Source organism: Salarias fasciatus, unplaced genomic scaffold (assembly GCF_902148845.1).
Source record: "Salarias fasciatus unplaced genomic scaffold, fSalaFa1.1, whole genome shotgun sequence".
NCBI classification, from domain to species: domain Eukaryota; kingdom Metazoa; phylum Chordata; class Actinopteri; order Blenniiformes; family Blenniidae; genus Salarias; species Salarias fasciatus.
Window position 1 is genome coordinate 373,937 of NW_021941394.1, and position 26,090 is coordinate 400,026.

The following is a 26,090-nucleotide window of genomic DNA, read 5'->3' on the forward strand; positions in this document are numbered from 1 at the left end:
TCGCCCATTTTACACTTTACTGGAAAAAAAGCACTGTGTGTAGCCTCAGGTTGCCCCAGAAACAATGAGCCGTACTGCGCATGCGTGTAGCAGCCATAAACAAAGCTTTCAGGTCAGAGGTCAACAAAACAACCAAAACATTTATCTCTGCAATATGCTTGAAAGAAGTCCAGAGGCATTTGGCAGCGTGAGGATGTTTATTCCAAGAGTAGGTATCAGAAACATGTGTTAATTTTGACTAATTAATGAATCCAGAACAATCAGTCTCAATCAAAAATTCATGAAGTTCCTCTGAATCTAAATATGAAAATATGAAACAAAACATTGCAATAGAAACTGCTGATGATTAAGAGGCAAATTCATTGGGTTCCATATCTATAGAATTTTCAATATTTAATCAATTATGATTTAAAAAGCAAAGTACCTGTGAATTTTGACAACAAATAAGACATGAGGAAAAAATAATGGATGATTTCTAGTTGAAAAAGATCATCAGTTTCATATAAACTGCTCCAGTCTGTCTGAGAAACACTGCTGTTTGGTTCCAGCTATCATACGGCAAATAACATAAACCAATGTCTGTAGTTTACATGGTGAAAATCAGGTGACCACTGAAGGTGTTGTGGTGATTTACATTATCGTAAATTCTGGCATTCTTCCCAAGACGCACAAACACAACGTCTCTGACCTCTAATAACAACGTGACTCCGGTAGCAGAACTCCCATAACCAGAAGGCTGAAGTTCGTATGCCATGAAAACTTGCTGCCCGTTCTTCACAATATGAGCACCTGAAGCATGTGATGCATGTCCAAATGCACCAACATGTATCTCAAAGTGGTAGACTCCTCTCACTGGTGCTATGAAAAAACCTGCAAAACACAATTAGATGTTGACAACACGTGGGGTCTTTGAACATTTGGTGAAAATAATCAACAAGAAATGATAAATTCAGATAATATTTCTCATATGCAGTGTTACATAATTAAATCTATAACATTAAAAAGAAATGAAAAAGAATCAAACTCACATCTATCTAATTGACTACAGATAAGCTGATTCTGGTTTTCATTCACAGTGTAATTCTTCTGGCCTTTCTTTTCTGAAAGATGAGGACTGACACTGTGGAACATGGAGCATTTTCTGCTAGATCTGTTTCAACAATGACTTCAAAAAGTTAGTGTTGCACTGATGCCGATACTAGTATTGGGAGGGGCCCCGATATGACACTAAAGCGCTGGCATCAGTATCGGTGATTATGAACAAATAACGCATGGATTTCAAAAAAACTCTTGAGCTTTTCTACAATGAATAGAATAGAATATAATGTCTTTATTGTCGTTGTAACAAGTTTTTAGACATTTAACTGACAGAGAAATAAAAGTTCAGATATATATTTTCATACCGTATTTTTCAGGATATAAAACTTACTTAAAGGGGCTGTATCATGCTTTTTTAGCTAGTCCAAACCCTAGAAATGGCATTAACATGGTAATAGTTTATTTTTGGCGCTAAGGAAAAGTCATTTTGTGTGAAATAAAAGATTTTCTGGGGCTAATTCTGAAACCAGGAAGAGAAAACGCTCCGTTTCACTGAAAATCCCGCCTCTCCCCCTGTGGACTTTGACTGACAGCTACTTCAACCAATCAGCACTTCAAAACAAATACGCTGGCTCGCTTTAGCTCTTTAGCTCTAGCTTCTCCGCACGCAAAAACATCTTTTCCTGTGAGAAACTCACCAAGCGCAGACCCTTCAGACCCTTTAGACTCTAGCTCTTGCTTGACTGTTGCTTTCAGATGATGGTCAAAGTTTATCCTCGAAATCGGAGTTACAAAAAGCAGCAACGCTGATTGCCGAGGGCCTGCGGGAGGGGGGCTCAGGGGAGCCATCTTCACAGTGTGACGTGAATGTGGGAAAACAGAGCGTTTTCACGGGTGCGGGAGGGGCTGCCTCTCTGAGCAGCACAAACACTAGAAAAGCTTAAACACGCGGGCACAAAGGAAAAAAACGCTTTGGGGGTGTTTTAGGTGAGTACATAACTATATAACAAGGTTAAAACATACAAAAAGTGAATTTTGCATGATACAGCCCCTTTAAAATCCTATATTTTCTCAACAATTGACAGCGTGCCTTATAATCCGGTGCGCTTCATGCATAAAACGCGCTGCCACCGTAGTCAGGAACCTCTCAGTGTGGTGTGTACTGGTTGACGGTGACACCAGGTGAGGTGGTGGTAGTACAACCATTAGGAAGAAGATGCTGAAGCTGCAGAACTTGTAAGTGTGTGTGGGAGAAGTGGAGAGAGAGCAGCCTCTCAGCTGTTTTTTTTTTTTTTTTTTTTTTTTTGGCTAGACCAATATTTGCTATAGTGTTGCCATGGTTACATCCACAGTAAGTTCTGAAGCTTAATAAACCAGCATTATGACAGCCAAGTGTCTTCCTTTCAGCCGGACAGCTGGACGTTACTTTATTTTTGCCCAGTGCGCCTTATAGTCTGATACATCAATTCTATGAACACAGAGCCAATATTGACACGTTCATTGGTATTACGCCTGATAATCCGGTGAACCTTATGGCCCCAAAAACATGATATGTAGCAAATAGGGAGAAAATGAGCTGGTAGTGCAGCAGCAATGAGTAAAGGCACATCAAGAGGCCCCCATGTGGTGGCCAAGATGGAGGATGCGACAGTTCTTAAGAAAGAAAGAAAGAAAGAAAGAGAAAAAAAATACTCTTTTGTTTTTTTCAAGCGGCGTGGTATCGGTACGGTATCAACATTGGCCGATACTGCAGAGCTGGGTATTGGAATCAGTATCGGGGACTAAAATGGTATTGTAACACACAACACAACATAGTTATCGGAGTTCTCTGTTTCAGTGTGTAAACTTGGTTACCTGTATTAGGGTTGTAGGCATTTCCAATATTTGTCACAACATATCTGAAGACCAGAGTTGTTTGAGTGTTAAATGGTCCGATGTATTTTTCTCCTGAAGCCACCACGGAGGCTGAAAACGCCACTTTCTTTACTATGAGAGAGAAAAAATAATCCTTCTGTTAAAGTATGTAACTTAAAAGCAGAGACATTGCAGTGAAGATGAGCTTGTTTCTACAGTCACAAACCTTCCCCGTCTCTCCTCAGAGCCTCCACATGGTTTTCTGTGATGTTTGCTCTGGATTTAATGGTCACCAGTTCTCCAGTTAGAGCTGAAAGTCAACACAAGAACACAGGTCGCATGTTGGAAACTGCAGCTATAAAGTCCCATTTGGAGGAAATACCTTTCAGTGTCTATTTGTACATATATTCCTCATTTAAAATAAAATTCTGATTAATAATTGTAACTTGCTGTTGCTATTTGCAACTCCAGTTGTCTGTCCTTTGCTGCAAGTGCTAAAAAAAAATCAAAAACTCACTAACGCAGAAAACAATCAATGGCCCAGTTTACATGGGTATTTTTTCAATCCAATTGAAAACAATTGTCTTAAATGCATTTGTGATCCACATTTAATCCTCGTTTACAAGAACCCCGGGTGAAGCGGATTATACGGCGTCCTCCCAAATGAACGACAAAACTGTGACATGAGCAGAAAGTCTCTCACGGAATATACAGTTTCTCATCTTTAGCTTTGCTGCCAGCAGTCCTCATCGCCAAGCAATGTGTTTGTATCTGTTGGATATCTGCTCAAATAGTGTTTCAACATCTTCATGATCAGCTGCCCAAAGAGGAAGCGCTTCCCCAGCCGGAATTCCAGTGTTGAGCCCCGGTCAGCTGCGAGGCTCCGCTCCGCCTGCCAATGTTTTGGAATAACTGGTTTCCCTGTTAACTTGTGACCAACAGATGATGAAAACCCAAATGAAACTTGTAGTCGTTCCAGCAAATGTCGGCTATCAACAGTTCCAGTAAATTTATAAGTTTAGTTCCTTTTGTGAGTCTTATTTTAACATCTGCTGTTTCCAGAATGTGTTCACAGAAATCCGTCACTCGTTAACATGGGAACTGTTGTGGAATTTTTGGTGAATCAAAGCCAAAGATGACGAGTCAAGGTGTTGACGCTGCACAAGGAGGATTTATTTATGTTTATGGTAAACACTGATATTGAAGTGTGACAAAAATGAAAAGGGGTTTTACTTTGTCTGGCTTTACTGTCTCCGACAGTGAGTTAGATTGTTGTTGAAATTCAAATTTATTTTGTGTCTGGTTTTCTTTAAATTGAAATTCCACAACAGTTTGGCAGCTTGTCCGGGATCTAAATACAACATAAACGAGGTAAGTGCAAATGTTTCCTCTGTTAAATATTTAACTCAGGAAGTAATGCCTTACCTGTGGGAATGTTTGACTAGATAAAAGAACTATTTCAGAGTTGATTGGAAATGTAAAAGCAAATTGCAAAACAAAAGAGCCAAGGATGTCCCCAAATTTTTGATTGATTCTTATCAATCAATTGCTAATCATTGATTAGTAACATTTGGTTTGTAATAATAATTTTATTATATTTGGAACTGTGACAGAGAGTTTTGGAAGAGTTTTCTAGACTTGGAGTCTCGACGGCCCTCAGGGCCATTGGCACTGAGGGTTCAGCCCTGAAGCGACCTGGTTTTCACTCGGATTGGATCCGAGATTGACACACCGGAGAGCTTGGGGGGTATCTTCATATAGCCTCTTCACCAGGACGGGCCTGGTGCCTGTGACAGAAGCAGTGGCGTATTTACCTAGCACTGGGCCCTCATGCAGAATTCTTATATGTGCCCCCAATGCCAGAAATTTTACATTTTTCAGACAAAAAAAAAAAAACACTGTGACGGTCCCCATCCTGTGGTCCTCCTCCTCCTGTCTGGGTCCCGCCTCGCTCCTCCTCCTCCTTCAGCTATTTAAGCTGACGAGTCTCACCTGTGGACGCTGCCTGCACTGCCACCTCTCCTTGGCTCCCTCGTCTCTCTGCAGCCTCCTCGTCCAAGGCCTTTTTATTTTGCATTAATAAATTTGCGTTAAATCATTCATCGGCGTTTCCTCGTCCTTTTCCTGTCGGGGCTCCAGAGCAAAGCCCTGACAACACACTCTCAGATCAAGGTAAAAAAAAAAAAAAAAAAAAAAAAAAAAAAAACACCCATGAAAGTCAAATATCTGTCAGTCATTAGAAATGCTCTTGTGTGGAAAAAAAAAAAGAAGAAATTAAAGCCGCAAGCGGCATTGGTCGGGACCGAGCCTCCCCGCCGGCCAGCGACTGAGACGTCCACCCACGAACATGCAAGTTGTTAGCATCTCCCTTCGTCTAAGATGTAGCTGTTAGCGTCTGTCATCCACTAACATGTAGCTGTTAGCATCTCCCATCCACTAACATGTAGCTGTTAGCATCTACCACCCACTAACATGGAGCTGTTAGCATCTTCTATCCACTAACATGGAGTAGTTAGCATCTCCCATCTACCAACATGGAGTAGTTACCATGTCCCATCCACTAACATGGAGCTGTTAGCATCTCCCATCCACTAACATGGAGCTGTTAGCATCTCCCATCCACTAACATGGAGTAGTTAGCATGTCCCATCCACTAACCTGGTGTAGTTAGCATCTCCCATCCACTAACATGGAGTAGTTAGCATCTCCCATCCACTAACATGGAGAAGTTGGCATCTCCCATCCACTAACATGGAATTGTTAGCATCTCCCATCCACTAACATGGAGTAGTTAGCATCTCCCATCCACTAACATGGAGCTGTTAGCATCTGTCATCCACTAAGATGGAGTTGTTAGCATGTCCCGTCCACTAACATGGAGCTGTTAGCATCTCCCATCCACTAACATGGAGTAGTTAGCATCTCCCATCCACTAACATGGAGTTCTTAGCATGTCCCGTCCACTAACATGGAGTAGTTAGCATCTCCCATCCACTAAGATGGAGTAGTTAGCATCTATCATCCACTAACATGGAGTGGTTTGCTTCTCCCATCTGCTTTTGAGAGTCACTGAATGGAGGCAATCAGTGGCAGAGTTTGATTGACAGCTGCTGTCAGCTGTGTAACTGCAATGCATGCCCATATATGGTAATGTGAGTTAGAGTGGAAAGAGGACAAAATTAAAGGTTTTTTTTGGGAAACAACTGCTCCTTGTTCCTTTCCTGTTTGGCAAAACTGAACGAAAAATATCACGTTTGATAGGAAATTTAGTTGTCTTTCAGTTGGTGAGGCTTTCAGAGCAGTCAGATTTTTAGTTTGGACTGTAGAGGCCTCAGTTTGTGAGAAGCGCGAGATTTTTCCCCATCCGGCTCCATTATAACTGAGAGCAAAAAAAATGCAGAGCACACACCTTTTCTTATCTGTGAATACATACATATAACATGATATTTTCCCCACTTATGTTACATCATCTTGTTCAGGAGAACCTGGTGACGCTTTACGTGTGCTCGGTTTGTTGATAGGAGTCACGCTTTAGCCGCAGTCGCCACTTGTTCGAGGTGCTGAAAAAAGGCGACTTTTTTCCTTTTTTCCCCATTATAAAGGATGAGGGCCGGAGCAAGGCAGGATTTCAGACTTCCAACTTTGAACGCTAATAAAATCCACACCGTTAGACTTTTGACAAAGTTGTTCACAACTTTTGTAGAGAAAATTGTCCTCTTTCACGTCGCATGACTCTTATGTCTGTGCGACAAATGGTCTCGGAGGAGAAAATTTTTTCGTGAGGAGTGATTTTGAGCAAAATTTGACTTTGAAAGGGAAATCACAGACTTCCTGTTGTATTTAGGTCAGGGGTATCAGCGCGTGAATTTTAGATCTCGATGAGACGAACGCGTCAACGTTGGTTTGATATCTCTACGACATTCCTACGGACCGCAGCCTCAATTTTACTGTTTCTAGGTGGCGCTAGAGAGCAGATGGGGTCAATTTTTCCATTTTATCAAATGTTTTGCCGGTCATGATGTGTGTGCCAAATTTGGTGAGTTTTCGTGCATGTTCAGGGGGTCAAATTGGGGTTTGTTTCCGCGTCGGAATAATAATACAGAAACAAACGGACGAAAAACAATAGAGACCTTGCCCTACGGGCAAGGTCCCTAAAAAGAAAAGAGGATGAGCATTACAGCTCAGCTTCCTAACACAATCTGGTGACGGCGCACCAGAACAACAGATGAAAAGCTCTTGATCATTTAAATACACAACAGCTCTGCCTGTCTCTGCTTACCTTACAGCTGCACCTTCCTGGCTTTTCTCTCTGCAAATTCGTCTATCAGGTCCTTGATCTCTTCCTCATCTTCTTGTACCCCCGTGGCCCCCGCGGCCCCCTCGGCAGCGTTGAAACTGTTAGCGTCTTTCTTTATAAAGAAACCAGTTATTTTGGGGAGCTTTGTTCTTTTTTCTTGTTTGGCGTCACTTATTTTTCGCTTCTGAAAGCCACTTTTCTGTCTCTGCTTCTCCATTGTTTTGTCTGTGACCTGTCTTTCTTCCTGTATCCTTGCCCACTCAGGGCACACCGGGAGGTACCTGCTCCCACCACCCCTCCCATAAAATTAGCACAGGATAATTGATCACAGAAAATTTAAAATATTTTGTTGTGACAAAAAATCAACCTTGGTTAACCATACATTTGCCCCACTGGCAACAATTGTTGCCAAAGTTTATCACTGTTATTTTTGACTCGCAATAAAAAATCTCAAAGGTACTAATGCAACTTTTCCCACTTAAATGCTTGTAGACCACTTAGACAAAGGTTTTCATTTTTAAAAAATCATTTCCAAGTGCTTCCTATCGCATGACATCATCTGCTTCCCGCTCCTTCCGGCTGAAGACAAGGCGGACGCAAATCTTCCTGGAAAGAGGTAATTTTCAAACATTTCTTATGATTTTCCAACAACCATATTTATAATTATTTAATCATTCGAGTCTCTAGAGTAATCCTGAACCCAAAAATTGTACCTAGGATAAATATTTTTTTGTTCATGGGCTTATTATTCTGAGCGGCAACAAAAGTTGCCAGTGGGCACATAGCTTGTCACTAACTAAAGGGAAACACTGTCTGCAGGATTGCTCCTAATTTACTTATTTAAATTTGTAGAATGATGTACAGTGTCTCATTTTAGTCCTCTTAGAATACCCTTCATAGCTAAATAAGTTCACAGGTTTTCAAGGCCTGTGTGTTTAGAATTTTTATATGTTATCATATATCATTTTATTGCTAGCTAACATTAGCTTGTGTTTCACTGAAGTAAAAAATGTTGCTGTGCAATTGGAGGTGTACTTCTCTTTGCACACAAGTACTTTTCATAACCAATGCCCCCCCCCCCACCCCCACCCACCCCACCCCCCACCCCTGGGGGTAGGATGGATGTTATTTAGCAGTATCACAGTCGAGTTTGTGATGTTTGACTACAGGTCATCATCGCTACTGCTCTTCAGTCAACCAGAGCAACTGTGATGATATCCAGACCAACATCAAAAACTAAACTGTGATATTGCTTTTCCAGAATATTCTACATATGATGCTTTAGAAAGAATGATATTGATGATTCATCAATAAAATCATATGTGAACAAAAACATGGCGCATTCTTAGATCTGTCATGCTTGCTTTGTCATTCATATAGGTCCTGGAAAAACGGGCAGGAGGATCTCCTCTGCTTCCAGAGGCTGGTAGCCCAGACCCTCCTCCATGGAACAAAGCCAATTAGGCAGGGCAGAAGATCTTCAAAGGCATTGCTGATAACTGGTTTGATAGTTTCAACCACTGGACCTTCAACAGTAGCAGGTGCAAAACGTGAGAGGCAAACGAGGCCTCATGAACCACTGTTCGGATTGTCTGAAGCCACTAGATGGTGCTTTCTGTTCAAGAAATGTGTGAAAGTACACTTCATTGTCAGTCCTTCAGCCTCCACTTAAAAACCAAGAGACTCGTGGCCTCAGAAAATGGGAACCACGGAAAGTGGTTCAAGAGGCCTCATTTACCCATCACTAGGTAGAAACGATGCAAGAACTGTGGCGGCGCACATCGTTAGCACGTGGAAAGTGTGATATTCCACCACATGTGGAGTGCTTCGAGAAGTACCACAATGAGTAGAACATGCATGAAAGATGATGGAATTTAGGGGAAGAAATGTTATGTAGTGTGTGTTTTTAGACGTTCTAAGAAAAAACTGTTTGCTGAGGTTTTGAGTATAAAAAAATGAGAATAAAAAACATTTCAAATTGTTTGTTGTTTTGAAATTTATTCAGGGAGAACCTGTAGCTCCATCTTTTTGTTATTGTTTATTCTGACTATATTATTATTTTGTTATTATTGTCATTCCTGTGATATAGGTGACATTTGACCTATGTGCCCACTGGCAACAATTGTTGCCAGTCATAAAAATGCAATTTTTCCAAAAAAAAGTACAAAATGGAAATAATAAATGCATAACTTGATTCAACTCGACTCAACTGATAAAATGACATGCCTTACAACTCTGAAAAAAATTTGGGCACAAATGGGTTAAGGGCCCATTCGCACTTTTTTTTCCCTCCCTCTTTTTTTTAATTTTTTCTCTTTTTTTTTTTCACGACCTGGGAGTGCCCCTCGACGTCATGTGCCCCCATGCAACTGCGTGCCATGCGTCATGCGAGTGACGCGTCTGGACAGAAGGGTTGATGATCTCCCTAACGGGCTGACCTATACTGTCTCAGCTGTGGGTGGCGTCGCGTGTGGAAGTTTCTACTGGTGAAACTTGTTGAAAACCCTGTGAGTATGATTCTGCAGGTCAACTCACGACTCTGACTCTCTCTTTCACGATAAAAAAGGGGTAAAGAAAGAAGAAGATCATGATGCTGGGAGGTTGTTTAGGTTTGTAGAGGACATGTGTTGCTGTTTTGTGTGCAGTTATTGTTTGTGCTAATCTGTTTGGTAAACACCAAAGTGTTAAACATAGGAAATGAAGCGACAAGTAGAACAGAGCGGTGTGGTCTGATCCTGTTGAAAGTTTTCAGAAACTATTCGATGAGTTCACACCGGTCGGGGTGGTTGACAGGACCAAGATATTGGAGTGTTTAGAAGAGTCACCATCGAGCGATGATTTTTGGCCGGTTACACAGTTACAACCGAGTGATCCGAGAACTCCGAGAGAATTAAAGTTTACTTTAATGCATGCTGGTTTTGCATTTGCTGGTTCTGTGTTAAACGCTGATTGTTACTCCTCACTTGTGCCACAAAACTGGTTGTGAAAGGGAGGCAGAGAGAGAGACAGGCAGAGAGAGAGAGAAAGAGAGCGAGAGACAGAACAGAGAGACAGAGAGAGGTGGAGTGAAGGGTTTGATGATGCGGAGGAAGAACACGGAGTTAACAAAAATAAGCAGGGTTTTTAACTAAAGGGAAAGGTTTTCAACCTGTTTGTTTTTTCCATGTTTTTTCCATGTTTAAAATAAAGAATCCATCAATGAGTCAACAAAGTTGCTTGTTGAGCGGGAAATGTGCAGGGATGGAAGTAACAAATTATAAATACTCATGTGAATGTTATGAAGTGAGTTTTGGCTACTTGTACCTTTATTTTTACAAGTTCGTGATTTTACTCACACTTGCATACAATTTATGTTTGCATACAAACATACTTTGCACTCCTAATTATTTTTCTGACACTGGTACTTTTACGTGTAATTGAGCATTAATCAGTGTAGCAGTATTTGTACATGAGTACTAAATTTTCAAAAACCTCCACCTCTGGAAAGCCCCGCCCAAAGCCATTTGATCAACAGCTCAGTCCATCATGAAAAGCAAAACCAAAATTGAAAGAGACAAGGAAAAAACACAGAGATAGAAAAGGAAAAACATCAAAGCAAAAGGGAAAAAAACCAGGGCAAAAACAAAGACAAAAATACTTTCTTTCTCTTTATATTTACACATTTATTTCCTTATTTCTAAACAGGTTTATTTGTACTTATTAATTTCTTCATTTCTCTTTATATTGAAAGATTCATTCCCTTATTTTTAAGAGCTTGATTTGTTTATGAATTTATTCCTACTTATATTTAAACAATTATTTCTTATTTTTTAGTAGATTTATATTTTATTTTGGCACTCCTGTGACTCCAAACTCACGGGCTGGTTTTGGCCCATGAGCCACAGGTTGGACACTGCAGCTATCAAGTCATACTTGTAGAAAATAATTGAATTGTCCACACGTACATATATGTTTCACTTAAAATAAATCTCTCAGCTTGATAAATTTACCTTGCTGCTTTGTCTTCAGTTTGTCCAGCTCAATTTTTTGCAACTCCAGTTCGCTGTCCTTTGCTGCTTGTACCCAAAAAACAAAACAAAAAAACACAATAAACAGAGAAAACAATCCATGTTGTTAAACGGTACATCAGTGGTTTAAGGTAGTGTCATTACTTCTCTCACTGTTTTACCTTCGTTCTCTCTTTGTAGATCTCTTATTTCATACTTCAGTACAGCCAGTGTTGCGCTCATCTCCCTCAGCACAGCATGGATGTCAGGTGTGCAGCTTTGTTGGTTGTTTGAAGTTTTTGCTGTTTCCTCTCCTTTTGTTTCAGTTTTCAGCAAATGTGCCTTAATGTCACTGTCAGGCTCTGTAGTGAGCTGAGCTGCAGAGACAGAGCAAATCAGGAGCAACAAAGAAAGAAAGGTCTCCATCTCTTCTCTCAGAAGTTGGTCTGTGTCGGTCAGACTGAAGGTCCTCGATGTCAGTGCAGCCTTAAATAGTGTCCTGGGGTCTGTTTGACTCGAATCTGGTAGGAAGCAGGTTTTTCTCAGTCAAGCCTGAAGTTTCTCTCTGGCTCCGCCCCCTTTCAGCAACAAGGCTGTTCCATTTCCTCATTCATTCCGTCAGCTGGCGAGTTTTTGTGTAGCTGAAATTGGAAATTGAGATACTGCAGCACAAGTTGCAGGTGGGTTCATGGTCACAGGTGAATTATGTTCACCATTGGAACATGAACCCGTTTTTTTTTTTTTTTGCAGGAAATAAAGAAGACAAAATGAAATGTGCGTCATGTCTGTAAATAATCTCCCGACGAATATTCAAATCACGCTGCAGTAATGCCGCTCCTTTATCTGCAGGATCGCTGATAAAAGGACATGACATTTTGACAGCTACACAAAAACTTGCCAGCTGACTGAAAGAATGAGGAAATGGAACAGCCTTGTTGCTGAAAGGGGGCGGAGCCAGAGAGAAACTTCAGGGTTGACTGAGAAAAACCTGCTTCCGACCAGGTTAGAGTCACGGAGTGTGTTACTGCGGTAAGTGAGCGACAGTTTAAGTTACCTCTCCTAGTGGAACAGGCTGGAGTTACTCCTCTGTCTCTGGTTTGAGTTATCTCCCTTTGTGTAATGGAAATCTGAGTTTCCCTCATTTCCGGATTATTGAAAACAGAGTTTTCTTAAAACCTGTTTGGTGAAATAGACCTCAGGGGGGTATTGCACAAAACCAGGATAAGGGATTAAGCCGGCAAACTGTTGTTATCCTGTGGCGATCTTGTGGTTATCCTGGACGAAGTTAGCCTCAAGTCGATTGCACAAAAGCTGGCCAAGTTTATCCCGGGCAAGTCACCATGGTGATTTATTCTCTGCAGCTCGCTGCTCCACAGCAGGCTAACTACCAGGATAAGATTAAACTGCTGTCAACAATGTGAGAAATGTGCGTGGTTTTCAGCATTTCCTTGATTTTTACACACATTACATCATTTAATCATCCTGCAGCCAAGTCTTACAGCTGTAGTCATTGCATTTGCAGAGTCTGGTTGACTTTAGTATTATTTTGTTGCACAGATTATATGAAGACCAAAATAACTTTCAACACAGACATTTCAGAATCCTGTCCTTATTCATGCAAGTCCTACAATAAAAGGTTCACAATTATTGTAAAGACAATGGAAAAAAAAAACTTAATGAAATTGGTACTAAATCACACTGATTTAAAAAAAAAAAAAGAGTAAGAAATAAAATAAAACAACCCTGAAGCCACACAATGAGTAAAATGAAAAACAAAGGAAAAATAAATGTATCACACCACTGAAATGGACTACACAATAACAGACAGCATATCATTTTGTCTTAACTGTCTCCTGAAAATAGGAAAATCGTCCTATTTCAGGGCTCCACCTTTAGGAGTGAAAGGGTCCCCCAACATTCTGACTCCACTTTTTTAACAGCTAAAATCAAACAGAAATTCATTCTCAGAAGACAACAAATTTATCACTTCATTTGATAATTACTCTTTGGGTTACACTTAAGTAACTTACCAGAATGCAGAATATTTTTACGTTTGGTTTTCACCTGCTGCAGGTTCTTTTCTGGCCGGACAGGTTTGTTCTTCCTGACAGATGAGAGATGAAGCAGAGCACAGCATGAGGATAATTGATTCAATAGATAACACGGACACAGAGTTGAAATTTTCTTTGAAATTAATTGTACTTCACATAACCTGAGTAACATGCTTCTCTGGGCCACATTAAAGAAAAACACCAGTATTTATTAGTGGACTTGTCATCAGCTCCGCATCCTTGAACTGTAACGACAGTGTCTGTGGAGGAGTTTATTAACTGTACATGTTGGCGCTACTTACACATTAAGCCGGTCATTATTAACTGCCAGGCTTTTTCCCTCTCCTTTTTTACAACACTCATGTTGTTTTTCTTGTGGATTATCTTTTAATTCTTCATATAGTTGAAGAAGCATTGCCTGCTCATCGGGGTGCGAACTACGGGGGGGTCTCAGCCCCGGTTTGAGACATAAGACCCCCAGATAACATGATTTGTGGTTTTTTTACTTTTTTTTTTTTTTTTTTTGGGGGGGGGATCTAAATATTGGCAAAATGCCATTTTCCCCGTGTGTTTCCTGTATTTAATCATTATTATTTTGTATGATCATAATCATGGATCATATGCAGAATTAGGCATCACTGTTTCACTTTAATAAAGATGCCGGGCTGCATGCAGTACTTGTCCTCACCATTGAAGCATGGGGGCGCTATGCCTTAAACGTCACTTAAAGCAGATGTACAGGCTTGTAATAATAATGGACGTGTTTTGTGTAAAGTCCTCGCTCTGGGGCACCCCCCTTTATAAGTGAGCCCCCCCGACAGTCGCGATATAGTCCGCACACCGCTGCTCATCCCGCGTGAAGTAAGATGCACATCCTTGTTCCATTTTCAATCTGTCATTCTGTGATCGATCTCATGGTCTTCTGAAGAATGCTGTGAACGCGCACTTATCCTGATGCTCCACACCAGGGGTCTATTTCACCAAGCAAGTTGAAAAAAACACTGAGTGAAATCCTGAACTCTGTGTTGATCTACTCTGTAAGGGAAAACACTGGGTTTTCAGCTGATTTGAGTTGGATTACTCAACTTCAAGTAGTTTCACCTGGAGTTTAGCACGTGCACGACAACGATAAAAAGCCAGACTAATGGAGCACCGATTCGACGAGTCACCATGGCAACAGAGAAGCGGAAAGCGACATATGGCAAGCTGGAACACAATTTTTGAAAAAATGCAACACTGCTTCAGCAGCGAAGGAGAGGGAGAGGCTGTGGCAGAAAATTGCTGCCTGTGTCAATGAGTAAGTTTAAATGTAGTCCTTTATATCAGAATATTATTGAATATTAAATATTATTACAGGGAAACTGTTTGAATGGTCACCAGTTAAGGTATTTCGTTTAGTTGTAATTCCGTGGGGATGAAGCGCACATGGCAGCAGCTAAAGATGAAATATAAAAACATTGTTAAAAAGACCTCGGCATAATCTCATTGATGTACATCATTTTAAGCATGTTTAACATTGTAAAGTAGCATAAATACCAAGTGGCTGACGGACTGTGCAGTTGTTTTATGTCACACATCATGTTATGTTAAATAATTAATCCTGTTTAATCTAATATTATTATCTATTATTTGAGTATAATATTTTAAAAATGTTATTGATACAAATATTTATTTTGTCTTTCATGTCCTTTTCTTCTTTTGGCCCAGATTGTGAAGGTTCTCTCTGCCTGCTGGAGCCCCTTCATGCAACAACCAACCTGAAACTGTCAGGAGGAAATACTCAGAATATTTTTTACCAAAGGTTAGTCTGGAAAAATATACGCAAAGATACTGAAAGATGTTATTTATCCACGATGAGGAGGATGAAACCGTGTCTGCTGCCTTCACAGAGGATCCAGAAAGTCATATGGAGGTACGTTACTGATTGTTCTCTTCCCATTAAAATTCTGAATACTCCTGTGGAACATCGAGCTTGACATTTAGCCGACACTGAAATATTCAGTGACACTCATACCACTTCCTCAGAAGTGACACTTCCTCAGAAGTGACACTTCTGAGGAAGGCTGTGTAACAGGTTTGGGTGTATTGAAGTGCTTGCTCTGTTGCACACAGTTAAAAGGTGAAGTTGATTATAGTTGTTTTCATGGTTGATTGGTATGCACTGCAAAAAGTATAAATACGTGTTGTGTGGTCACACAGTGATGACGTGTTGACTTCCGAATAAAGCAACATGGAGTGAAGACGCCGGCTGCGCCTCTCTTTCTGTCAAGCTGAAAGGAAATCACGTACCTCGCCCGATCTGCTGAAGTGGAGTGAAAGGGTCCCCCAACATTCTGACTCCACTTTTTTAACAGCTAAAATCATACAGAAATTCATTCTCAGAAGACAACAAATTTATCACTTCATTTGATAATTACTCTTTGGGTTACACTTAAGTAACTTACCAGAATGCAGAATATTTTTACGTTTGGTTTTCACCTGCTGCAGGTTCTTTTCTGGCCGGACAGGTTTGTTCTTCCTGACCGATGAGGGATGAAGCAGAGCACAGCATGAGGACAATTGATTCAATAGATAACACGGACACAGAGTTGAAATTTTCTTTGAAATTAATTATACTTCACATAACCTGAGTAACATGCTTCTCTGGGCCACATTAAAGAAAAACACCAGTATTTATTAGTGGACTTGTCATCAGCTCCGCATCCTTGAACTGTAACGACAGTGTCTGTGGAGGAGTTTATTAACTGTACATGTTGGCGCTACTTACACATTAAGCCGGTCATTATTAACTGCCAGGCTTTTTCCCTCTCCTTTTTTACAACACTCGTGTTGTTTTTCTCGTGGATTATCTTTTAATTCTTCATATAGTTGAAGAAGCATTGCCTGCTCATCGGGATGCGAACTACGGGGGGGTCTCAGCCCCGGTTTGAGACATAAGACCCCCAGATAACATGATTTGTGGTTTTTTTACTTTTTTTTTTTTTTTTTTTTTTGGGGGGGGGATCTAAATATTGGCAAAATGCCATTTTCCCCGTGTGTTTCCTGTATTTAATCATTATTATTTTGTATGATCATAATCATGGATCATATGCAGAATTAGGCATCACTGTTTCACTTTAATAAAGATGCCGGGCTGCATGCAGTACTTGTCCTCACCATTGAAGCATGGGGGCGCTATGCCTTAAACGTCACTTAAAGCAGATGTACAGGCTTGTAATAATAATGGACGTGTTTTGTGTAAAGTCCTCGCTCTGGGGCACCCCCCTTTATAAGTGAGCCCCCCCGACAGTCGCGATATAGTCCGCACACCGCTGCTCATCCCGCGTGAAGTAAGATGCACATCCTTGTTCCATTTTCAATCTGTCATTCTGTGATCGATCTCATGGTCTTCTGAAGAACGCCGTGAACGCGCACTTATCCTGATGCTCCACACCAGGGGTCTATTTCACCAAGCAAGTTGAAAAAAACACTGAGTGAAATCCTGAACTCTGTGTTGATCTACTCTGTAAGGGAAAACACTGGGTTTTCAGCTGATTTGAGTTGGATTACTCAACTTCAAGTAGTTTCACCTGGAGTTTAGCACGTGCACGACAACGATAAAAAGCCAGACTAATGGAGCACCGATTCGACGAGTCACCATGGCAACAGAGAAGCGGAAAGCGACATATGGCAAGCTGGAACACAATTTTTGAAAAAATGCAACACTGCTTCAGCAGCGAAGGAGAGGGAGAGGCTGTGGCAGAAAATTGCTGCCTGTGTCAGTGAGTAAGTTTAAATGTAGTCCTTTATATCAGAATAATATTGAATATTAAATATTATTACAGGGAAACTGTTTGAATGGTCACCAGTTAAGGTATTTCGTTTAGTTGTAATTCCGTGGGGATGAAGCGCACATGGCAGCAGCTAAAGATGAAATATAAAAACATTGTTAAAAAGACCTCGGCATAATCTCATTGATGTACATCATTTTAAGCATGTTTAACATTGTAAAGTAGCATAAATACCAAGTGGCTGACGGACTGTGCAGTTGTTTTATGTCACACATCATGTTATGTTAAATAATTAATCCTGTTTAATCTAATATTATTATCTATTATTTGAGTATAATATTTTAAAAATGTTATTGATACAAATATTTATTTTGTCTTTCATGTCCTTTTCTTCTTTTGGCCCAGATTGTGAAGGTTCTCTCTGCCTGCTGGAGCCCCTTCATGCAACAACCAACCTGAAACTGTCAGGAGGAAATACTCAGAATATTTTTTACCAAAGGTTAGTCTGGAAAAATATACGCAAAGATACTGAAAGATGTTATTTATCCACGATGAGGAGGATGAAACCGTGTCTGCTGCCTTCACAGAGGATCCAGAAAGTCATATGGAGGTACGTTACTGATTGTTCTCTTCCCATTAAAATTCTGAATACTCCTGTGGAACATCGAGCTTGACATTTAGCCGACACTGAAATATTCAGTGACACTCATACCACTTCCTCAGAAGTGACACTTCTGAGGAAGTGACACTTCTGAGGAAGGCTGTGTAACAGGTTTGGGTGTATTGAAGTGCTTGCTCTGTTGCACACAGTTAAAAGGTGAAGTTGATTATAGTTGTTTTCATGGTTGATTGGTATGCACTGCAAAAAGTATAAATACGTGTTGTGTGGTCACACAGTGATGACGTGTTGACTTCCGAATAAAGCAACATGGAGTGAAGACGCCGGCTGCGCCTCTCTTTCTGTCAAGCTGAAAGGAAATCACGTACCTCGCCCGATCTGCTGAAGTGGAGTGAAAGGGTCCCCCAACATTCTGACTCCACTTTTTTAACAGCTAAAATCATACAGAAATTCATTCTCAGAAGACAACAAATTTATCACTTCATTTGATAATTACTCTTTGGGTTACACTTAAGTAACTTACCAGAATGCAGAATATTTTTACGTTTGGTTTTCACCTGCTGCAGGTTCTTTTCTGGCCGGACAGGTTTGTTCTTCCTGACCGATGAGGGATGAAGCAGAGCACAGCATGAGGACAATTGATTCAATAGATAACACGGACACAGAGTTGAAATTTTCTTTGAAATTAATTATACTTCACATAACCTGAGTAACATGCTTCTCTGGGCCACATTAAAGAAAAACACCAGTATTTATTAGTGGACTTGTCATCAGCTCCGCATCCTTGAACTGTAACGACAGTGTCTGTGGAGGAGTTTATTAACTGTACATGTTGGCGCTACTTACACATTAAGCCGGTCATTATTAACTGCCAGGCTTTTTCCCTCTCCTTTTTTACAACACTCGTGTTGTTTTTCTCGTGGATTATCTTTTAATTCTTCATATAGTTGAAGAAGCATTGCCTGCTCATCGGGATGCGAACTACGGGGGGGTCTCAGCCCCGGTTTGAGACATAAGACCCCCAGATAACATGATTTGTGGTTTTTTTACTTTTTTTTTTTTTTTTTTTTTGGGGGGGGGGATCTAAATATTGGCAAAATGCCATTTTCCCCGTGTGTTTCCTGTATTTAATCATTATTATTTTGTATGATCATAATCATGGATCATATGCAGAATTAGGCATCACTGTTTCACTTTAATAAAGATGCCGGGCTGCATGCAGTACTTGTCCTCACCATTGAAGCATGGGGGCGCTATGCCTTAAACGTCACTTAAAGCAGATGTACAGGCTTGTAATAATAATGGACGTGTTTTGTGTAAAGTCCTCGCTCTGGGGCACCCCCCTTTATAAGTGAGCCCCCCCGACAGTCGCGATATAGTCCGCACACTGCTGCTCATCCCGCGTGAAGTAAGATGCACATCCTTGTTCCATTTTCAATCTGTCATTCTGTGATCGATCTCATGGTCTTCTGAAGAACGCCGTGAACGCGCACTTATCCTGATGCTCCACACCAGGGGTCTATTTCACCAAGCAAGTTGAAAAAAACACTGAGTGAAATCCTGAACTCTGTGTTGATCTACTCTGTAAGGGAAAACACTGGGTTTTCAGCTGATTTGAGTTGGATTACTCAACTTCAAGTAGTTTCACCTGGAGTTTAGCACGTGCACGACAACGATAAAAAGCCAGACTAATGGAGCACCGATTCGACGAGTCACCATGGCAACAGAGAAGCGGAAAGCGACATATGGCAAGCTGGAACACAATTTTTGAAAAAATGCAACACTGCTTCAGCAGCGAAGGAGAGGGAGAGGCTGTGGCAGAAAATTGCTGCCTGTGTCAGTGAGTAAGTTTAAATGTAGTCCTTTATATCAGAATAATATTGAATATTAAATATTATTACAGGGAAACTGTTTGAATGGTCACCAGTTAAGGTATTTCGTTTAGTTGTAATTCCGTGGGGATGAAGCGCACATGGCAGCAGCTAAAGATGAAATATAAAAACATTGTTAAAAAGACCTCGGCATAATCTCATTGATGTACATCATTTTAAGCATGTTTAACATTGTAAAGTAGCATAAATACCAAGTGGCTGACGGACTGTGCAGTTGTTTTATGTCACACATCATGTTATGTTAAATAATTAATCCTGTTTAATCTAATATTATTATCTATTATTTGAGTATAATATTTTAAAAATGTTATTGATACAAATATTTATTTTGTCTTTCATGTCCTTTTCTTCTTTTGGCCCAGATTGTGAAGGTTCTCTCTGCCTGCTGGAGCCCCTTCATGCAACAACCAACCTGAAACTGTCAGGAGGAAATACTCAGAATATTTTTTACCAAAGGTTAGTCTGGAAAAATATACGCAAAGATACTGAAAGATGTTATTTATCCACGATGAGGAGGATGAAACCGTGTCTGCTGCCTTCACAGAGGATCCAGAAAGTCATATGGAGGTACGTTACTGATTGTTCTCTTCCCATTAAAATTCTGAATACTCCTGTGGAACATCGAGCTTGACATTTAGCCGACACTGAAATATTCAGTGACACTCATACCACTTCCTCAGAAGTGACACTTCCTCAGAAGTGACACTTCTGAGGAAGGCTGTGTAACAGGTTTGGGTGTATTGAAGTGCTTGCTCTGTTGCACACAGTTAAAAGGTGAAGTTGATTATAGTTGTTTTCATGGTTGATTGGTATGCACTGCAAAAAGTATAAATACGTGTTGTGTGGTCACACAGTGATGACGTGTTGACTTCCGAATAAAGCAACATGGAGTGAAGACGCCGGCTGCGCCTCTCTTTCTGTCAAGCTGAAAGGAAATCACGTACCTCGCCCGATCTGCTGAAGTGGAGTGAAAGGGTCCCCCAACATTCTGACTCCACTTTTTTAACAGCTAAAATCATACAGAAATTCATTCTCAGAAGACAACAAATTTATCACTTCATTTGATAATTACTCTTTGGGTTACACTTAAGTAACTTACCAGAATGCAGAATATTTTTACGTTTGGTTTTCACCTGCTGCAGGTTCTTTTCTGGCCGGACAGGTTTGTTCTTCCTGACCGATGAGGGATGAAGCAGAGCACAGCATGAGGACAATTGATTCAATAGATAACACGGACACAGAGTTGAAATTTTCTTTGAAATTAATTATACTTCACATAACCTGAGTAACATGCTTCTCTGGGCCACATTAAAGAAAAACACCAGTATTTATTAGTGGACTTGTCATCAGCTCCGCATCCTTGAACTGTAACGACAGTGTCTGTGGAGGAGTTTATTAACTGTACATGTTGGCGCTACTTACACATTAAGCCGGTCATTATTAACTGCCAGGCTTTTTCCCTCTCCTTTTTTACAACACTCGTGTTGTTTTTCTCGTGGATTATCTTTTAATTCTTCATATAGTTGAAGAAGCATTGCCTGCTCATCGGGATGCGAACTACGGGGGGGTCTCAGCCCCGGTTTGAGACATAAGACCCCCAGATAACATGATTTGTGGTTTTTTTACTTTTTTTTTTTTTTTTTTTTTTGGGGGGGGGATCTAAATATTGGCAAAATGCCATTTTCCCCGTGTGTTTCCTGTATTTAATCATTATTATTTTGTATGATCATAATCATGGATCATATGCAGAATTAGGCATCACTGTTTCACTTTAATAAAGATGCCGGGCTGCATGCAGTACTTGTCCTCACCATTGAAGCATGGGGGCGCTATGCCTTAAACGTCACTTAAAGCAGATGTACAGGCTTGTAATAATAATGGACGTGTTTTGTGTAAAGTCCTCGCTCTGGGGCACCCCCCTTTATAAGTGAGCCCCCCCAACAGTCGCGATATAGTCCGCACACTGCTGCTCATCCCGCGTGAAGTAAGATGCACATCCTTGTTCCATTTTCAATCTGTCATTCTGTGATCGATCTCATGGTCTTCTGAAGAACGCCGTGAACGCGCACTTATCCTGATGCTCCACACCAGGGGTCTATTTCACCAAGCAAGTTGAAAAAAACACTGAGTGAAATCCTGAACTCTGTGTTGATCTACTCTGTAAGGGAAAACACTGGGTTTTCAGCTGATTTGAGTTGGATTACTCAACTTCAAGTAGTTTCACCTGGAGTTTAGCACGTGCACGACAACGATAAAAAGCCAGACTAATGGAGCACCGATTCGACGAGTCACCATGGCAACAGAGAAGCGGAAAGCGACATATGGCAAGCTGGAACACAATTTTTGAAAAAATGCAACACTGCTTCAGCAGCGAAGGAGAGGGAGAGGCTGTGGCAGAAAATTGCTGCCTGTGTCAGTGAGTAAGTTTAAATGTAGTCCTTTATATCAGAATATTATTGAATATTAAATATTATTACAGGGAAACTGTTTGAATGGTCACCAGTTAAGGTATTTCGTTTAGTTGTAATTCCGTGGGGATGAAGCGCACATGGCAGCAGCTAAAGATGAAATATAAAAACATTGTTAAAAAGACCTCGGCATAATCTCATTGATGTACATCATTTTAAGCATGTTTAACATTGTAAAGTAGCATAAATACCAAGTGGCTGACGGACTGTGCAGTTGTTTTATGTCACACATCATGTTATGTTAAATAATTAATCCTGTTTAATCTAATATTATTATCTATTATTTGAGTATAATATTTTAAAAATGTTATTGATACAAATATTTATTTTGTCTTTCATGTCCTTTTCTTCTTTTGGCCCAGATTGTGAAGGTTCTATCTGCCTGCTGGAGCTCCTTCATGCTACAACCAACCTGAAACTGTCAGGAGGAAATACTCAGAATATTTTTTTACCAAAGGTTAGTTTGGAAAAATATACGCAAATATACTGAAAGATGTTATTTATCCAGGATGAGGAGGATGAAACCGTGTCTGCTGCCCTCACAGAGGATCCAGAAAGTCATATGGAGGTACATTACTGATTGTTCTCTTCCCATTAAAATTCTGAATACTCCTGTGGAACATAGAGCTTGACATTTAGCCAACACTGAAATATTCAGTGACACTCATACCACTTCCTCAGAAGTGACACTTCCTCAGAAGTGACACTTCTGAGGAAGGCTGCAGCTTGGCAGCCGAAACATGTCAAGGTAGGCAAAATAACCTCTGGCCTGTGTATATGAATCCAAACCATGAACTGAAATATTCAACATTGTCATCCTTTTTAACAGATCATGGCTGGTCAGCAGCAGGATGGTTCCTCAACTTCCACATCACAGATCAACACTGTGAGATGGATGTTCAGTAAACACCAGAGGTTCATTTCATTCAATTCATGTGCAGCTGTATAATTTAATGTCCTCTATGTATTCCCAGTTACCAGTCAGAGAAATTTACAAAATCCACTTACTTAACAAGATAGAGAAATCCCTTAAAGAACAGCAGTATCTGGACCTCCAGATGAAGAAGACAAAATTGGAAATTGAGATACTGGAGCACAAGTTGCAGGTGGGTTCATGGTCACAGGTGAATTATGTTCACTATTGGAACATGAACTAAACCCTTTATTTTTTTTTTTGCAGGAAATAAAGAAGACAAAATGAAATGTGTGTCATGTCTTTTATTTGCTGTGGTGGTAATGATGGTGGCGATTTAAACTTACAAGTGCTCTGCATCTCCAGTGTTATATAAAAAACTGAGAATGAGGAAATGGAACAGAGCCTATGGCTGAAAGGGGGCGGAGCCAGAGAGAAACTTAAAGGTTGACTGAGAAAAACCTGCTCTGGTTTGAGTTCTCTCCCTTTGTGTAATGGAAATCTCAGAGTTTCCCTCATTTCCGGGTTATTGAACACAGAGTTTTCTTGAAACCTGCTTGGTGAAATAGACCCCTGGAAATCAGAGACCAGCGACTATTAGTGCCTTTCTGAATGATGTACATGCGCCCGACTTTCCTCCTGCTCCAGAAAAAATGCCTATCAAATGCTGGGAGCGAGCGTGCATGAGCTCATTCTGCTCACCTGTGTGTGCACGTCACCATTTACAGCTCTCAGCATCAGGCAAACTTTCCATTGCAGACATTTCCAGAGATTTTCACGATGTCAGACTGGACAGTGAAGCCACAGTGTAATTCAATACTCGTACACATGCACAGCCAGCTGAGCTAGCCACGTGCAGCGCGCTGAACGTCTTCGTGTAAGCACCTTCACCAGATTGATTGACACGGCGGTGAGATGATCCACCCGGAAAGCCACAGAAAGAAAAATCATTCATACAACCTTCATCTCTGTTAGTTGAGAAGGAAGAGTAAATAGACACAGAAGTTATCAAGTGAGGTCACTTGACCCATAAAATAATTTTCCCAGAAGGCAAACAACAGGTAGGACCTTGTTCTCTGTGTGTAAAATGTGACCAGATCATATCATTTTTATTATTTTATTTCTATAATACCAAGATTAGTTATCAGACTGTTCCTCTGAAGCATGTCATTGCGGAGGCCAAAATATCATAAACACCTATTAGTAAGAAGTTCAAGGCCTTTGATAGCTATTAGAATTTAGTTTTAGCCCAAACCTTGATGAAGATGTCAAGAAAAGCTGTGATCAAAATAATGTTGTGGTGTTCATGATATGCTGATGGGCATCGTTTGCTAAAAGACAAGATAAAAGTACCTTTACTAGTTATGAGTTGGGGGAGGGGTGGGTGCTTGATCAAACCTATTGACGTTCAGGTTCAACAGACATGTTTTAATCAATGAGATGTGAGGAAGAACATGAGTTCCTTTCTCCTTGGCCAAGATGTCCGTTCCAGAAGAGCAACATTAAACTTTCTCAAAACATTCAGAGGGGCCAATTCAGCAGCCACTACAGCAAGTGGAGTTCCTCTCAGCACTAAGGCCGCCTTTCCACCGGACGCGATGAATGCGACAGCATTCGTGGAACAAATGAGATCGTGCTAGTGTGATTGCTGGTACAAATATGCAAATAAAGACTGAGATTGAGATGGCTCCGACTGCCACCATTGCTGCTCAGTATTTGGCATGAAGAAGTCAGCTCCGGCTGCGGCCGAGGTGCCGGCGTCGCTTCTGGCTGCATGCTGCCCTACGGAGGCGGTCTGAACTCGGTGAGTTCCACTGTCTTCTGCAGGAGCTGCGCCGGTTCCAGCGCCACTTCAGGCTGACTCCCGGTTTCCACCTGAAGCAGTGAACAAATGAAATCGGGCACACCGCACGCCGCACACCTTGGCATCACGCCAACTGTTCTGCTTGGTCGGAGCCCTGCATGCCCTACATCAGCACGTCTGTGAAGACCTCCATGCTGATAGGCTGTATTGAATTCACTTGAAAAGTTCAATTATTTCAACTCGAGTGACAAGCGTCGAGCAATGAAGTGGCGGCCGGCGGCCGGCATTCGTCGAGCGGCGGCAAGTGGCAGTACAAGTCGATGGGCGTGCCAATTTTTCATTGGAAACGCTCGCGCCGGCCGCCCGCCACGTCATCGGTTGCCACCTGTCGCCCGCCGCTCAAGCTTGACCGAAAATCGCGTCATTGCATTGACTTTGTATGTGTTGTAACCTCAGGAATGAAGCACGCACATTCGGTTGCAGTTTAACTCAGTTTTAGTGAACTTTTAAAGAATGAATGAAACCGCCGGAGATCAAACTGGCGCGCCGCCATCATCGTGTGACATCAAAGTCCCGTCCGGAAACAAGTATCACGTACAAAAGGTTCCGGGGCGCAGCCCGAACAATTACACAGTGACAATATCACACTATAACCCTTCTCCCCCCTAAAGTTCAAACATAAATCTTTTCACAGAGTGCAAAAACATAATGCAGTTTAGTCACTGCTTCAAAAGTGCAAAATAAAACTGTAGCTCGTAGTCACTCTTCAAACATTTGCAAGACGTCATTTGAGAATACACATATCACATAACACAATTTTTTTTTTTTATCCAGCATACATGTTATTGCTTCCAAACTTTTTTCTTACGCTCTCTCTTTTTTTTTAATAAACACAGATCAACAGTTTCCTTTCGTTCTTGTTTCTCCTTTTTAACCTTGCATATCACCACCATTTACAAAATTTACAAGTTCAGTCTTTGAGGAGGCTTGTGCAGCCTCATGAACCTTCTCAGACCTGCTGCAGTTTCAGGAGCAGGCTGAGCTCCTTGAGAAGGATGTGGGGCAGGGGAGAGTGGACCAGTTTGCTCAGACAGATTGTCATTGTTTTCATGTGCAACTGGCACCACTACACAGTCCATCGAACTGTCCACACTGTCTTCGCATGGAGCCCTCTGAGGCCCCTCATATGATCGGATAAAAGGCAGCTCCCGGGCTGAATTTCAACCCCACCCCACCCCACCCCTGCCCATCACACAAGTCCACCACAACCGACACAGGACCAGAATAATGATGAATAACACCTGGCAGCCATGATGAGCCACCGCCAAAGTTTTTCACATAAACTCTGTCCTCTGGCTGAAACACACACTCCTTAGCATGCAGGTCTTGTCTTGCTTT

At 41.2% G+C, this 26,090-nt stretch overlaps 1 protein-coding gene across 2 annotated transcripts; it reads right to left on the reverse strand.

Annotated features, from left to right (window-relative positions):
• Window positions 1-178: 178 nt before the first annotated feature.
• On the reverse strand, window positions 179-11,691 carry LOC115385623 (complement C1q-like protein 2). 2 transcript variants are annotated; one of them, XM_030087694.1, is made up of 5 exons: window positions 11,358-11,691; window positions 11,179-11,241; window positions 3,119-3,202; window positions 2,891-3,024; window positions 179-883 (listed from the first exon to the last, which is right to left on the reverse strand). In XM_030087694.1, exons 1-5 carry the CDS (start codon window positions 11,599-11,601, stop codon window positions 587-589), a joined length of 822 nt encoding a protein of 273 aa, XP_029943554.1. In that variant the 5' UTR covers window positions 11,602-11,691; the 3' UTR covers window positions 179-586. The 2 variants fall into 2 exon arrangements, with proteins under 2 accessions (XP_029943554.1, XP_029943555.1); XM_030087695.1 differs by having other exon boundaries at window positions 179-870; window positions 2,893-3,024; window positions 11,358-11,689.
• Between the last annotated feature and the right edge of the window lie 14,399 nt (window positions 11,692-26,090).